Source organism: Sarcophilus harrisii, chromosome 1 (genome assembly GCF_902635505.1).
Source record: "Sarcophilus harrisii chromosome 1, mSarHar1.11, whole genome shotgun sequence".
NCBI classification, from domain to species: domain Eukaryota; kingdom Metazoa; phylum Chordata; class Mammalia; order Dasyuromorphia; family Dasyuridae; genus Sarcophilus; species Sarcophilus harrisii.
The window spans coordinates 2940376-2955587 of NC_045426.1; the positions used below are offsets into that span (position 1 = coordinate 2940376).

General features: G+C 69.0%; 1 protein-coding gene across 1 annotated transcript; it reads right to left on the minus strand.

The window, feature by feature from the left end:
* Nucleotides 1–164: 164 nt before the first annotated feature.
* LOC116422491 (collagen alpha-1(I) chain-like) lies at nt 165–14474 on the minus strand. The gene is made up of 6 exons (XM_031961162.1): nt 12788–14474; nt 9567–9776; nt 9071–9482; nt 3800–3918; nt 2691–2872; nt 165–1072 (listed from the first exon to the last, which is right to left on the minus strand). Exons 1-6 carry the CDS (start codon nt 14049–14051, stop codon nt 896–898), a joined length of 2364 nt encoding a protein of 787 aa, XP_031817022.1. The 5' UTR covers nt 14052–14474; the 3' UTR covers nt 165–895.
* Nucleotides 14475–15212: the final 738 nt, after the last annotated feature.

Genomic DNA, 15212 nt, shown 5'->3' on the forward strand with positions numbered 1-15212 from the left:
CCGGCCGGGCGGCCAGGGAGGGGGGGCTGCCGGCCTCCGGCCGGGGGAGAACCGGGGCCTCCCGGGTCCCACCCCTGCCTGCCCGGCCCTGTCTCCGTGGCCTGCCGTCAGAACCCCTGGGAAGGGAGAAAGGCAGGAAGGAAAGCCTGGTGTGGGGCCACCGCTGGGACCCGCCTGGGCTCCACCGCCTCCCGGGCCCGGGATGTGGGGGCCTGGCTGGGGGCGCGGGGAGAGGGCCCAGGGCATGGCCCCCCCGGGGACGGCCCGGACCCGCTCCCGGCAGACACACGGGTCCTGGCAAGGCCATTCGGGCCGCCGGCCTAAGGCTACAGGGCAGGGCCACACCCTCGCGGGCGGGGGACCTTACGGTGAGCTTGGTCTGGTCTACACTGGCAAAAGGAAGCGGAGGCCGAAATCCCCGTCATCCTTCCAGAGGGAAGCATTATGGAGGGGGAGCCGGGGCCCCAAGACAGGGCGGAGAGCATCTCGTCCAGTGCGCCCATCTCCCAGACGGGAAAGCCGAGACCCCGCAGATGACAGAATTTGGAGCAAGGGGGGGGTCTGCGGGAAACTGGGGCCGGAGAGCTCTGGAGGCACCCCCACCCCCACGGCAAACCCCTCGGCCGCCCCGGCCTACTGCCCTTCAAGCCTCGGTCCGCGGCCGGGGAGGGGGAGCGGCTGGGAAGGGCCCCCTTCCCCGGCCCGCGTCCGGTCTCGGGGGAGCCAGCACCCCGCGTGGCCCCCGGCACCCAGCGCGAGAAAGAGGAGGCAAGTGAAGAGAAAGAAAGCTGCTGAGACCGCCGGAGGCCGGCGCCGGGAGGCTACCCAGAGATCTCCCCCCAGCCTGCCCCCGCCCCGGCCCGTCGCGCCCCGCCCCCGCTCCGGGCGGCCGCCTCTACTTGGGCTTCATCTCCACCCGGGAGTTCAGGTCGTCGGCGTCCAGGTCGTACTCCTCCGCCTGGCCGCTGGTCCAGACCTTCATGCGGTCCGTGAGCTCGCTGCTGCGCGGGGCCAGGATGAAGTCGTAGATGAGCGCGGCCAGGGCGCCTTGAGAAGGCCCCACCCGAAAAATCTGAGGGGGGGTGAGGCCCAGACTCGGGGCCCCTTCGGGTTTGCCCCGGGGGGTGGGAGGCCTGGGCCCTCGCTTTCCCGCCAGCCCCGAGTGTCCCTCCCCCAACGGAGGAGGGGGTCCAGATCACCCAGTGGGTTGTTGTTAAGGGACGGAGCCAAGGAGGAAAGGGGTTGATGCCGAGCCAGTGGGAAGAATTGTGACAGAGACTGTGCGTGAGAGGGTGGGACGGACCGGGGGTACAAGGGGAGGGGCGGAGGGAGAGGGCAGAGATGGAGGGGAGCGAGTGGGGGAGGGGGGAGAAAGATTCAGGAATGGAGGGGAGCAGGATTCGAGAGGAGGGGAGTCGGGTGGGATGGAGGGGGAGAGATTCAGGAATGGAGGGGGAGGGACCAGGGGAGGGGGAGCCAGGGCTGGAGGAGGGGGGGAGCGAGGGGATGGAGGGGGGAGAAAGATTCAGGAATGGAGGGGGAAGCAGGACTCGGAGATGGAGGGGGAGAAAGATTCAGGAATGGAGGGGGGGCGGACCTGGATGGAGAGGGAGCCGGGTGGGGGGGGGAGAAAGATTCAGGAATGGAGGGGAAGGGACCGGAGATGGAGGGGGGAAAGATTCGGAATGAGGGGGGGCAGACTGGAGATGGAGGGGGGAGAAAGATTCAGGAATGGAGGGGGGAGCAGGACTCGGAGATGGAGGGGAAGAAAGATTCAGGAATGGAGGGGGGAGCAGGACTCGGAGATGGAGGGGAAGAAAGATTCAGGAATGGAGGGGGGAGCAGGACTCGGAGATGGAGGGGGAGAAAGATTCAGGAATGGAGGGGGAAGCCGGAGATGGGGGGAAGAAAGATTCAGGAATGGAGGGGGGAGCAGGACTCGGAGATGGAGGGGGGAGAAAGATTCAGGAATGGAGGGGGGAGCAGGACTCGGAGATGGAGGGGGAGCCGGGGCTCGGAGATGGAGGGGGGAGAAAGATTCAGGAATGGAGGGGGGAGCAGGACTGGGGTGGAGGGGGAGCCGGGACTCGGAGATGGAGGGGAGCCGGGCCGGAGATGGAGGGGGAGAAAGATTAGGAATGGGGGGGAGCAGGACTGGGATGGAGGGGGCCGGGACTGGGATGGAGGGGAGCCGGGACCGGAGATGGGAGGGGGAAAGATTCAGGAATGGAGGGGGAGCAGGACCGGGATGGAGGGGGGGACTGGGAGATGGAGGGGGAGGACCCGGAGATGGAGGGGGGGGGCCGGGAATGGAGGGGAAAGATCGGGAATGGAGGGGAGAGGACTGGGGGGAGGGGAGGGGACTGAGATGGAGGGGGCAGGACTGAGATGGAGGGGAGCCAGGGCTCGAGATGGAGGGGAGGAAACAGGAATGGGAGGGGGGCAGGACTGAGATGGAGGGGGAGCCGGGGCTCGGAGATGGAGGGGGGAGAAAGATTCAGGAATGGAGGGGGGAGCAGGACTCGGAGATGGAGAGGGGAGAGACAGAAGGGGAGGAGAGAATGGGAAAGGGGGGAGGAGGAGAGGAGGCAGCGGAGGAGGAAGACTGAGGGAGAGGAGGGACAGAGAGAGACACAGGTGGACCTGTGCCCGGGGCGGGCGGGGGCCGGGCGTTGGGCCCCAAGCCTCGCCCCGGCCTCCGGGTCCTGGGACGGACGGCCTGCCCCAGCGGGCTTCGGGGAGACCCTGGCCCGCCGGCCACCGCCAGGGGGGCCCACCCCACGGAGAGCCCATAGGGCCCGAGCCCGGATGTCCGGGGCCGGGCGGCCGTGGGGCGCAGCCAGCACCAGCGGGTGCAAGGACTGGCCCAGGCCTGGCCGAATTGACTTTGGGAGCTGCGAGGGGAGAAGACAGGGCGGGGCCGCCTGGTGAGCGCGGCCGAGGCTGGGGGGGGCCCTCCCACCCTTGGGGCGCCAGCCCCCCCCCTCGCGTCCCACAAGCTCCCCAAGTCCCCCGGGGCGGCCCCAGAATTTAGTCCGGTCCCGAAGGCCCCCTCCCCCCCTCGGCCAGGCCGCGGCTTGGACCAGGGCGTGATGGGCCGGGAAGAAGCGCCCCACAGGGAGGCCCCCCCCCCCCCCCCCCCGGCCCGGAGCTGCACGGAGACCATTGCCGCGGGCTCCGGGACTGGGACCAAGTGCTTCCTGCCTCGGTGCCTCAGTTTCCTTTTCTGTGAAACGAGGCCTTTGGCCCGATTGACCACATTTTCCCAACTCTAATTCCATTCCTAAAAAAGGCATGGGTGCCTCACGTGGCCACCCACTGTCCTCGGGCCCCGCCCTCTCTGTCTCGGACCCCGCCCCCGGCCTTTCCTGCTTGTCCCTCTCCAAACCCTATAACTCTCCCCCCCATGGCCGCTCTCCCTCCCTGGGCCTGAGTCTGAGGCCTGCCGCTCGGGCCACCGCCCCTCCTCCCTCAGGAGGATCCTTTTGGGGGTCCCTCCCCTCCTCCCCCCCAGCTCCTTGCAGAGCCCTGCCTCCGGCCCCTCTGAGTCCTTGGCCGGGACAGGCTCCTTCTTTCCCCCAGGCCAGTCCCTCCTCTGACCGGGCTACTTTCACCTCCCCCGGGGCCAGGGGACACCCGGCAGGCCTCCTGCTCTGTGGTGCCTTCCCGCCCCCTCTCTCCTCTGGAAGCCCGGCCCCACCTGCTCCCATTCAGACCCTCCCCCCAGCACCGCCCTTCCCCCTCTTGAGTTATCTCCTCTGGGGGGCAGGGAAGGGGGGGTTTCCCCTCCGGGGCTCACCCAGCGCCAGCACCAGCCTTGGCCCTCGAGGGGCGCTCAGGAAATGGCTCTGGCTGGGGCTGCCCAGGCTGGAGGTCTCTCCCAGAGTGCACCGGGGCCACGGGAGCCGCAGCCTGTGTCTGCCGGACAGAACCAGGGGCGGGAGGGAGGCTAGAGACCCCCTCCCTGCCCCAGGGGCTTCCCTGTGACTTTAGGGCCCGCTTGGCCTTGGAGCCGAGCCTGGAGACAGGAAGCCTCATCTTGCTGAGGTCAAGTCCTGCCTCAGCTGTGTGACCCTGTTCAAGTCCCTTCACCCTGCCTGCCTCAGTTTCCTTATCTGTAACATGTCGGAGAAGGAAATGACCCACCCCTGCAGCGTCTCTGCCAGGAGAACCCCGGATGGGGTCACAGAGTCAGACCCAGCTCAAACAACTGACGGCCACATCAGTCGGGGGGGGGAGAGGCCTGAGCAGGGCAGCGGGCAGCGCCTTGTCCAGAGCTAAAGCTCATCGCCTCTGATAAAGCCGGCGGCTTAGGCGGGAGTGCGGGGTACTGGAGCCGGCAGAGGAACTGGGGGGAGGGGTGGGGGCGGGGCCAGCTCGGAATCCATCTGTGGGGACCACTGGCTGCAAAGAGAAGGCTGGGGGCAACGAAGCTGCTGCCCATCCCTGGGGGCTCCTGGAGCCTGACACCGCCTGCACCCTCAGGGTGTGGCTCTGTCTGTCTGTCTGTCTCTGTGTCTGTCTCTGTGTCTCTGTCTCTCTCTTTCTCTGTCTCTGTGTCTCTGTCTCTGTGTCTCTGTGTCTCTGTCTCTGTGACTCTGTCTCTCTGTCTCTCTCTCTCTCTCTCTCCCTCTCTCTCTCTCTCTCTCTGTCTCTGTCTCGCTCTGAGCTGTATAGGAAATGGAGTCTGGCTGGCACTCAGTCTGTCCTGGTTACTTTTAGAAACATGAATCATGGAAAGCAGGAGGGAAAGCCGAGCAGCCGTGAGCTCATTAGGGCTGTTCCCCTGTGGCGAGGCGGGACCCCTCCCAGCTGGATCCATCCTGGCCTTGAGACAAGTGCAGGGATGGGATGGTGTAGACACCCCCACCTGGAACGGTGCGAGAAGGAGGAGTCAGCAGGAGCTGACCTGCCTGCTGTCTCCTGTCTGGGGTGGTCACAGAAGCGGCCCACCTGCATCTACACTGCCCTGGCTCCCCGGGGCGAGGGGACAAGGCTGCCTGGGTCTACACTGCCCTGGCTCCCCGGGGCGAGGGGACAAGGCTGCCAGCTTAGACGGAGCCTGTCCCGGCCACCGCCGTCCCCGTGCCCTGCCGCCTGGGCCCTGGGAAGGGTCACCCAGCTCCCGCCTGGAGTCACCTTCCCAAACAATCTCTTCCCTTCTTTGTTGGGCAGCCGTGACTCACATCCCCTGTCACTCAGCAGCCTCCTGGATGGGATGGCTCTGCTCCCTCCTCTGGGGCCCGGCCTGGGCCCCGCTCTGGCCCCTCAGGCCCCAGGGCCGTGGAGCTCCCGGGTGGGGAGGACACACCCAAGGCCTGGAGCTCAGAGCTGAATCTGCCTCCCTGACGGCCCTCGAGGCCGAGGATCCCGGAGCTGCAGCATCTCCTGCACGGAGCCCCGGCCCCCCCCCCCCCTCAGGCCGGGAGAGGGCAGCCTTCTGTCTCCGGCTCATCCCTTCTGCCTCCTTCCCCTGGCCCGGGCCCGGGGCCTCTCTGTCCCCGGTCGGCCATTGGCCCCGGGGCCACCGCCTCCGCCTGGCTGGCCCCTCCTGGGCTCGGGGGACCTTGGGCCCCTTTCCTCAGGGTTCCTCGGCCCAAAGGCCCCCTTGGGCCCCAGGACGATGCCCGGCCGCTGCCTCCCGGCCCAGGTCTCATCCCACTGAACTCCCCCCTCCAGGGCCTTCCCTGGCTCCTTGGGGGATTTCCTGGGTCAAAGCAAGGCCTCCCCAAGGAGCGTCTCCCTCCTGTTCTGGCGGGGGGGGGGGGGGCCCAGCAGCTCCGGGCGGTGGCCGGCTCCACCTAACGAGAGGGGGCCCGTATGGGGCCCAGCACAGAGGGCAGGGCTGGCTGGACAGGAGGGCCCCACGTCAGGAGAAGGGCCTGTTACAGGCCCAGGGCCGTGTTCCCTGCCGTGGGGACGGCAGCGCCCAGCGAGGCCGGCCTGCCTGGTTCATGGGGCCCTCTCTGGAGCCCTCCTCTCTGGAGCCACCATCTTGACCACGGTGGGGCCAAAGTCATTTTGGGCATCCCCGGGGATCCCCGGCTGCCCAGGCAGGTGGCAGAAGGAGCCTGGAGGTGGCTGGCAGGGACTGGCCTTCCTGTGCCATCTCCAGGAGCCAATATGTTCCTCAGCACTCCCAGGGCGGGGCAGGGTTAGCCCCGGGGCCGCTCTCTCAGCGAGAAACCGGAGGGCAAGACCAGCCCAGGGAGGTTCCCTTGAGGAATGCAGCAAAGGCCCAGGCCGGCCCCCCCCAGACTTCTAGGGAGGAGGGGGCTGCTGGCAGCCAAATGCTGGGGTCCTCGGCCCCACTCCAGGGACTGCGTGGGCAAGAGCCAGCTCTGGGTCTCCCTGCCTCGGACATAAGCAGTGGGCAGGTCAGGCTGGGGGGGAGGATTTCTGGGTGAGCTGAGGTGATGGGCAGGCTGGGCAGGGCACCAAGGGCCCACTCTCACCCCTGGCAGCCAGAAACACCTGCTGGAAGGGGGCTGGGGTGGGGGTCACCTGCCTTCCTCTTACCCTACTCTAGTCCTATCATGGCACACCCCCTACTCAATAACTCCCAGGCTCCCTGTCACCCCCAGGATCAAAGACATTGATGTTCAAAGTCTGTCCTAACCTGCCCCCTCTGCCCCCTTCTCACACCTCCCTCCCAATCCAGGGGCCGGGGGCCCCTCCCTTTGCTGATCCTTGGCCCAAAAGCTGCCCCCCCTGTTCTTGGCTTGCTCCCCCGCCCCCCGGCCCAGTTCCCTTCTCTGGGGCTCCCCAGTTTATCCTGGGTTGTCTCCCTGTGAGAAGGGAGGCTCCTTGAGGGCAGGGTTGCATTTTTCTGCCCCAGAGATGCTTAATCACTGCTTGTTGTTGACTGATCTATCCCTCCCGGGCTTGGGGAATGGCCCTGCCTTCCTGAGCCTCCTCAGTTTCCCCGCCTGCAAACAGGACGAGGCCCAGAGGAGCTCCTTGGTCAGTTGCCAGCTCGGGATCTGGATCCCGGGATTCTCTAATACCTCAACCTCAGTCCGGAAGGAGAGACGGCCCGGGCATGGGGGGGGGGGTCCTGCCCGGCTGGGAGGGGCGGCCGTTGCCCTGGCCACGGCCGTATTTGGGCTCTGAGAGCCCGGGATATGTAATTAGTGTTTCCAATCAGAAACAGATGGGGAAAAAATGAGGAACAGCCGACATTTTGTGGTAAAGCCTCATTTATAATGGAAAAAATGTGGAGCCGGTCGGCCCCCTCCCAGGGGCCCCCACCCCAGCCTCCGACTCCTTCAGGGCAGAAGAGAGCTGGCTCTTCCTCCTCTGTCCTCCTCCCCTCTGCCTCTCTCTTCCTTTCTCCCTCCCTTTTCTCTCCTCTCCCTTGCCCTTCCCTCCTCTCTCCTCCTCCCCTCCTCTCCCCTCTTCCTTTTCCTTCTCCCCTCCTCTCTGCCCGCCATCACTATTATCCTGGGTCATGAGCTGTCACTGAAGGGCTCTGGGGGCAGCTTCGGGCCAGGGAAGGCAAGGAGGAAGGTGGCCTCTGCCCCCACGTCTCTCCCCCTGCCCCCACGTCTCTCCCCCTGCCCCCACGTCTCTCCCCCTGCCCCCTTTGCCTCTCAGTCTCGGCAGGCTCCGCTCCGTTGCCCCAGAGGCCCTTGGAAAGCAAGCCTGGGCCCGGCGGGCCTTCCAGGAGAGCTTGGACAGGCTCGGCTGGCTCGGGGAAGGGCGCCCTGACTCGGCCCCAGCTCTGTGCCCGGGTTCCTGGAAGGCGCCGGCCGGCTGCAGGGGCTGTGCCCGCTGCCCTCCCGAGGCCCTGGCCCGTGTCCGACCTGCCGCCGGCGGGAGCCCCGGCCGCCTACAGCCCCTCTGGCTCCCAAGTCTCCCCCTGGTGCCCTCAGAGAAAGTGAGCCCGGCTGTGGCGCCCGCCCCCCGGCCCCCTCACAGGAGGGACGTGACACAGGCACACTCAGCCCCATGTACTCCCTCACACTCACACTCACACTCCCTCACACTCACTGCCTCTTTCCCAAGTGAGCTCCCCCAAACACCTGGGGGAAGCCCAGAGCCCTCTCCCCTGCTGAGTCCTTGGGGACCCTCCTTGGCGGAGGTGCCCCCCCCCCCCGTTCCCAGCCCCCACCTCTGCCATCTCTTCCCTGGACACTCCCCCGGAGCAGGCGCTGGGCGCTGGGCGGGCATTCGGAGCCCCCACAATGCCGGTATACTACAGGTGCTTAATGAATGCTTGTCACCCTGGGGTCAGTGGATTGTTAATCACTGAGCTACCCCGGCCATGACGCTCCTAGGACCCTTTAAAGTACCTCTGTCTTTCAGCTGGCCCCGATTTACAGATGGGGAGACTGAGGCCAGAGAGTCTGCAAGTCCTAATGCTGCTCTCCCCCCTTCCCCTTCCCCGAGTCTTTTTAAAATGAACTGAATCCCTTCCAGGACCGCTGGAGGCCGGGCCGGCCCCCCCTCCCCCCGCCCCCCACGGGCCTTTGGCCGGCAGAGCTGCCAGGCGGGTGGCTGGGCAGAGGCCGCCGGAGCAGATGGGGGCCATGCGCCCCCCCCCGCGCCGGGGCGGCAGCCTCCGTGACTCACTGGGGAGAAAGTCCCCCCTCCTGACTCACTCAAACCACAGCCTCCGCTTCCTTCTGCCATTTTTGTGCAAATCGCCAACGGGGGCCGAGGGGCAGGAGGGGGTGGGGGAGGGGCTCCTTGGGGAGTCCGGGGCATCCTGCGCGCAGTTAGCGCCAGGCTGCCCCCTGTGCCCGTGGGCCCCTCCCCCAAGGAGCTCTCGGGGCGCAGCAGAGTCTCGGGCTCGGAGGCAGCCCCCCCCCCCTCTCCAGGCGCTTTCTCGCAAACACTTGTTTCGCCCGCAGGAGATTCCGCCGCGCCCGGGCCTTAGTTTGGAGGGTCCTGAGCAGAGGCGCGAGGCGCGAGGAGGCGGGCGCGGGGGAGGGGGCGCGAGGGGGGCGCGGACGCGGGGGGGGCGCGGGGAGGGGGCGCGGGAGGAGGGGGGCGCGAGGGGGGGCGCGGACGCGAGGGGGGGCGCGGGGGGGAGGGGCCCCGGGCCCCCCAGCCCCCTTCCCCAGACGGCCAGCCCGGGCCCGGCGGGCAGGTGGCCGCCCGAGGCTCCGCGGGGTTTTTCCACTGCTGGGTCACGAGGCCCCGCGCTCGGGGAATGAATTTCTGGGACGCCTTGCCCCGGCGGGCGGAGGGGGCCGGGGGAGGGGGGCGGCCGCAGAGGGGCCCGCCGAGGCCGGAGCAGCAGGGCCGAGCCCCCGGCCCTCGGGACACAACGCTGACCCCGGCGGCCCCCGGGCCGTCCCCGGCTGCCGCTGGAAGGGGCCGAGGCTCGGGCGAGCGGACTCGGACCCGCTGGCTCTGTCGGGGGCGCCCGGAGTCGGGCAGCCCCGAGTTCAAAGCTGGCCTCGGACCGTTGTTAGCCCCGCGGTCCGAGGGCCCTGGACAAGCCCCTTCCCCTCTGCCTGCCTCAGTTTCCTCGTCTGTAAGGCAGGGGCAGTAACAAGCGCCCACCTCCCAGCTCTGGAGTGAAGATCAAATGAGATCATGGTCGCGGGGCCGCTGACCCGAGTCCCCCGCTGGGGCCGCCTCCGCCCCGGGCCCGGGGCTCCCGGGAGGCCCTGACCGAGCATTCCCGCGGCGGCCGCGGCTGGGAGACGGACTCATCAGCGCCTTGGGGGGTGGGAGGGACTTTCCCGCGGGGCGCGGCGAAAGGGGCCGAAAAGCACCCACTATGTGCCTCCCGCTCTGGAAGAGCTCCCGGCCCCACAGGCCCTCTGGGAGAGAGTCAGCAGGGAGAAAGCCCCGACCCGGGGAAACCGGGAAGGCTTCCCGGAGGAAGGGGGCCAGGCTGGGCAAGCTCTCCGGAGGGCGGGGCTGGCGCTGGGGGGCTGGGGTGGGAAGAGATGCACGCGAGGAATGAGGCAGGGAGCCCTGACCGGTGCCTCAGGCTCTGCCCCTGGGGGGGGGCCGGAGCCAATGGGAAACGGGGCTTCCCTCCCCTACGGTCCGGCTTCTCCCCGGGGTCCGGCAGGAGGAAGGAGGGGAAGCTGGAGGGGGGGGCGGGGGTCCAGCCCTCTCCTGGCTAGTGCCCCACTTTCTTCTCTACTCTTGGGAGGGTCTTTTCTCTCCAGCTCCAAAGGTGAGCTTGCTCCTCCCTGCGCCCCCTCCCCCAGGGGCCGCGCTCCTCCCTGCGCCCCCTCCTCCAGGGGCCGCGCTCCTCCCTGCGCCCCCTCCTCCAGGGGCCGCGCTCCTCCCTGCGCCCCCTCCCCGAGGGCTCGGGCTCCTCCCGCCCCCAGGGCCCGCTCCTCCCCGCCCCCTCCCGGGCTCAGGCTCCTCCCTCCCCCCCCCGGGCTGGGCTCCTCCCGCCGCCCCCTCCCCGGGCCGGGCTCCTCCTCGCCCCTCCCCGGGGCTCAGGCCCTCCTCGCCCCCCGGGGGCCCTCTCCTCGCCCCCTCCCGAGGCTCGGCCTCCCCGCCCCCTCCCCGAGGGCTCGGGCTCCTCCCTGCGCCCCCTCCCCGAGGGGCCGCGCTCCTCCCTGCGCCCCCTCCCCGAGGGCTCGGGCTCCTCCCTGCGCCCCCCCCAGGGCATCGGGCAGTGAGTCGGGGAGCCTTTCTCAGGCCCGGGGGCTGGTGCTTCCTGAGTCAACGCGCTGGACTTGAACTTGGCTCGAGCCCCGCCCCCGAGAGCTCTTCCCGAGCCTGTCCAAGTCCGGCTCCTCTATAATTGGGGAAAGGGTCCTGGCAGGGCCGCGGCTCGGGGTGCCCTGAGCCAGAGGCTGCTGCAGAGGCTAGAGGGGAAGCAGGGACGCAGGAGGGGCTTTGAAGGACGAGACCAAACGCCAGCTTGGTCTGGGAGGAGGAGCTGGGCGAGGCAGATGCACCGGGAGGGAGGATGCTCGGGCGAGCAGAAGGCTGCGAGCAAAGGCAGGGAGGCTGGGGCAGTCCCGGACGGGGATCACCTGCTCACTCGGGCAAGAAGCACCTTCCGGCCAGGCGGGTACGGGGAGCAGCCCCCTGGGGGGGGTCTGGAGGCGCTTGTTTCAGGCCGCTGCCGGTCTCCAGCCCCCCCTTCCCCAGCAAGCTCAGCCCTGGCTCCCCTCGCCTCCCCTGCTGGGGCCATTTGGTCCCCAGGCCGGGAAGAAAGGTCCTGGGGAGCCGGGAGCCCCGGCGGCCACCAGCGAGGCCCGACACTCACTGACAGGCTAGAAAAGCCTCCTCCCTCCCCCGCTCTGCTGCTGACCATTTGGCGGCTCCCTCCTCCCTGGCCACCCTGCTGTCCTGCCCTCCAACGCAGCCCAGGGAGAGAGCGGAAAGGGGGCCCGGGCTCGGGAAAGGGGAACCATCTGAGGCTGGGGGAAGAGAAGGGGAAGGGGGGCTCCGGGAGCCAGCAGCCCCCCAGCTTCAGGGAAGGCCGCCTCTTCTAGCCTCTCCTGGTCTGGGGCATGGCACCCAAGCCTCCTTTGAGGCGCTGTCCCTTCCAGTGCCTTCCCTCAGACCAGGAGAGGACCAGGGACTCCCCGAGGACGGCCCCGCCCCAGGGAGGGTCCAGCTCAGCTCAACTCCTGGAGGCCTAGAGACTGCCTATCTCTGAAGGGGGGGAAACTGAGGCAGCCCAGATGGGGGAGAGAAGAGACTTGTCCAAAGTGGCCCAGGCTGGTTTTTTTCAGTGCTCTTTCCCCAGCCAGAGATGGGTTAGATAAGGCCCCCCAGCCCCACCCTGCCCTGCCCCACCCCCTTTCCTGGCCTCCACCCCAGGGCCCGGGGAAGGGGCCAGGGCTCTTGATGCCTCCCTCTGAGGGGCAGAGCCCTGGCTCCCGCTGCTCCCTCCAAGCTCTCCACTGGCCGGCCAGACCGCGCTGAAGAGGGTCCGTTGGCCTCCCCTTCCCTCAGCTCCACTCCTGGTTCCCTGAGCCCCCAGAACTCCCCCCCCCCCCAGCCTTCCCAGGCCGGGCCTCAGTTGCCTCATTTGTCAAAGGCGGCCCCTCCCGGGACCCTCCTTGGCAGAGGAGCTGCTCCCCGGGGGGGGGGGGGGGTCTGGGACAGGCCGGGCCTGCAGCCCCGAGCCCACATGACCCAGACTTTCCGGTGGCCTGTCTTGGGACCCCTCCTTCCGGCTAAAGTCCAAACTCCGGCTAGCGGGGCCGGGCTGGCTAATCTTCAAGCCGGCGGGGAGGGCGTCTGCTCGGTGGCCGGCCGGGGAGGTGTTGGCCCAAGGTCTGAGGCGCTAATCATTGCCCGCCGAGGGGGTGCTGCCTGGGCTGATTAAGGAGCCCGCGGCCTCCCGGCTCCCCCTGGCCCCGGGCCAGGGCTTGCTCGGCTCTACACGCGCTCACACCTGTCTCCGTTACCGTGAGCCGTTCCTCTGCCCTCCCCACTCGCTGCCCCCCCCCCCAGCTGCCACTCCCCGGCTCACTGTCCCCTCCAGCTGCCGCTCCCCGGAGAGCTGCTGCTCATCCTTCTGGGGGCACCGGGGCCAGATCTGAGAAGCCAAGGGCTCGGGCCCCTGGGGAAGCTCTCCTCCAAAAGGGGGTCTCTCGCTGCCCTCTGCCCTTATCATCTTTTAGCTCTATCTGCCCCCCAGATCGCTTCTGACTCATCCCTGTGACTTGGCCCCCGCCCCCGCCCCTGCCCCTGCCAGGCTCCTGGCCCGTGGGGGGGCAGGGCGGGGCCTTTCCAGTGTCTGGCTGCCCCTCTCTGCCCGGGGGTCCCAGGAGGGACAGGGGTGACACCTGGGGACGGCAGCAGCTGGCTTGGCTTTGGGGGGTCTTAGACACCTTCAGTTAAAGGCTGGGCCCCGGGAGCAGAAAGAACCCCAGGCACACAAGCTGCCCGCGGGCTCCCCCGGATTTGGGGAAGGGTCTCTTGCTCTGGGGGCCATCCCGGAGGGGTCGGGCCCGGTCCCAGGAGGCCGGCCCTTGGGCAGGGGCCAGGCCCTGGAATGGGATTCCAGTGCCAGCTTGTGGCTCCTGGGCCCTTCGGGTGCTGCACTCCACTGCCCTGGGGGGGGCTTGTACCAATGAACTGGAGGGACCCGCCCACTGTCTCCCCTCCCCCCTCTGCTGAGTGAGCCTCCTGCTCTCCCGCCACCCTGCCTGGCACCCTGGGGGAGCCCTCCTGGCCAGCCCGGCCGGCCGGCCGCCTCCCTGCTCCGCCCCCTCAGCCTGGGTGCCTGAGACCTCCCCCCACAGCAGGTGCAGCCCCCCCCCCCAGCAGGCACAGCTCCCCCCCAGCCCTTCCCAGATCTCCCAGGCCAGAACCTTGTTCTCAAGCAGCCGTGGAGCCTCTGCCCAGAGCAAGCCCAGGGGACGTTGGCGGGGGAGCGGGGAGGAACAGCTACCAGGGTCAGAATCCTTGTGCCCCCCCCCCCCCCAATAGGCAGGAATAGGACAGGAAAGGCCGAGTTCAGACGGGGCTTCAGCGGCTCCAGCTGCTTGGCCAGATGGTGTTTCCCCCGGGAGCCTAGGTGTGGGTGGGGGTGACCGGGGACCTTTAGCGCCAGGGGCCCGGTGCCCTTCTCCAGGCCTGCCCCCCAGCCACCAAGCGCAGGAAGGAGCTGCCTGGCTCTGCCGCCCTGGCCCTGCCATCGCCCCCTTCCTCAGGCGGGATCCCCCAGGGGGCTGCGGCCCCCGACCAGCCCCGCCCGGCGCCCGGGCCCCACTTACCCCGTTGAGCCCCAGGGTGTTGCCAGGGAGGCTGGAGGTGATGCCCGAGAGGATGGCGGTGGCCACGATGGCGCCCACGGACTGCGCCACGATGTACATGAGGGCGCGCAGGACGCTGATCTGGCAGCTGAGCAGCAGCCCCAGGGTGACGGCCGGGTTGAGGTGGGCGCCGCTGATGTGGCCCACGCTCTGCGCCAGCGTGGCGATGCTGAGGCCGAAGGCCAGCGAGACCTTGACGTTGTCCTGCGGCGCCCCTGACGTCTTGTTGCCCTGCACCGGGTAGTTGTAGCCCAGCGCCGAGCCGATGCTGATGAACACGAAGAGGATCATGGCCAGGAACTCGGCCACCACGGCCCTCCAGAAGAGCTTCTTCTTGAACTCGCTGGCCATGGTGCCCCGGCCGCCACCTGCGCGCTGCCCGCCGCCCTGTGCGCGCTGTCCGCCCGCTCCGCGCTCTCCGCCCTGTGCGCCGCGCGCTGTCCCGCCCGGTGCCTGCCTCGGTGGCCGCAGCTGCCCGTCCCTGCCTGGGCCCCAGCGAGCTCTGGAGAGCGCCCGGCCGCGGGGCTATTTATAGGGCCCTGGGGGGCGGGCGGGGGGAGGAGGAGGAGGAGGAGGCGCGGGGTGTAGCACAAAGGGAGGAAGGCTTGGCTTTCCTTGGGGGCCGGCGGGAGGAGGGAGGCAGGAGGAGAGAGGGATGGAGAGTGAGCGCTCCCTGACTCCGTGCCAACTGCTGCTTTTTTTCCTCCTTCCTTCTCCTCCCCCCTCCCTCCCCGCTCAGACTGGGAAGGGCTCCCCAGCTGCGGCGGCCGGCGGGGCAGGGGCGGGGGCCGGGGCGGGGGCTGAGGCTGGAGCGGGGACGGGGCAGGGGCAGGGAACGGGACTGGGGCTGGGGCTGGGCAGGGGCCGGGCTGGCAGCTCTAACAGGCTTTCTCCAACTCTCCCGAACCGCTGAGGAACGGCTCTTGGTGCCGGCTGAGGAATGGCCCCCCTCCCGCAGCTCCCCCCCCCCAGCCTGGCCCCCTCCTCTCCAGGATGGAAGCCCGGTAGCAGGGCTGGGCCGGGGCTCTCTGCCCTCTGCCCTTGGGGGTGGGCAGGGTGAGCCCACTCCCCGCTGTCCCGTTACTCGGAGGGAGGCCCAGCAACAGACTGCTGGGGGTGAGAGGGGGAGGGGCAGGCCAGGATGGGCTCGGGCCCCTGTCCAAGGCAGGAGCCAGATCTCTCTCCAAGCCCCCCCCCCCCCCCCCCCCCCCCCCCCCCAGGCCAGAGCCCCTCCCCTCTCCTACTTGTTTCCCCTTGCCCCCTCCTTGGAACAGTGCTGGCCAAGCCCGGCGGAGGGCGCCAGGAGGGAGGGAGTTCTCCCCACCCCACCTGCCTGGCGGACAAGACCATGGCCAGAAAGGGGGGTGTCCCCCCCCCAAGGCTGCTGCTGCTGCTGGCCCACCCTCCAGGCACACCGGACAAATACACTTGTCCCGTTTCCTGCCCAGGGAAAGGCAGCCCGTTCTGCATCTCCAGGGAGACTGGACGAAGGGCTCGGGCTGGGGTTGGGAC

Coding starts and splice junctions, on each gene's coding strand:
- LOC116422491 (XM_031961162.1), bottom strand. CDS start 14,051: ATGGCCAGCGAGTTCAAGAAGAAGCTCTTCTGGAGGGCCGTGGTGGCC. Junction 9,483..9,566: donor GGCCCCAGCGGGGGACTCGG/GTCAGCGGCCCC, acceptor CCTGCCTTACAG/ACGAGGAAACTGAGGCAGGC. Junction 2,873..3,799: donor AAGGCTGGTGCTGGCGCTGG/GTGAGCCCCGGA, acceptor CAATTCGGCCAG/GCCTGGGCCAGTCCTTGCAC.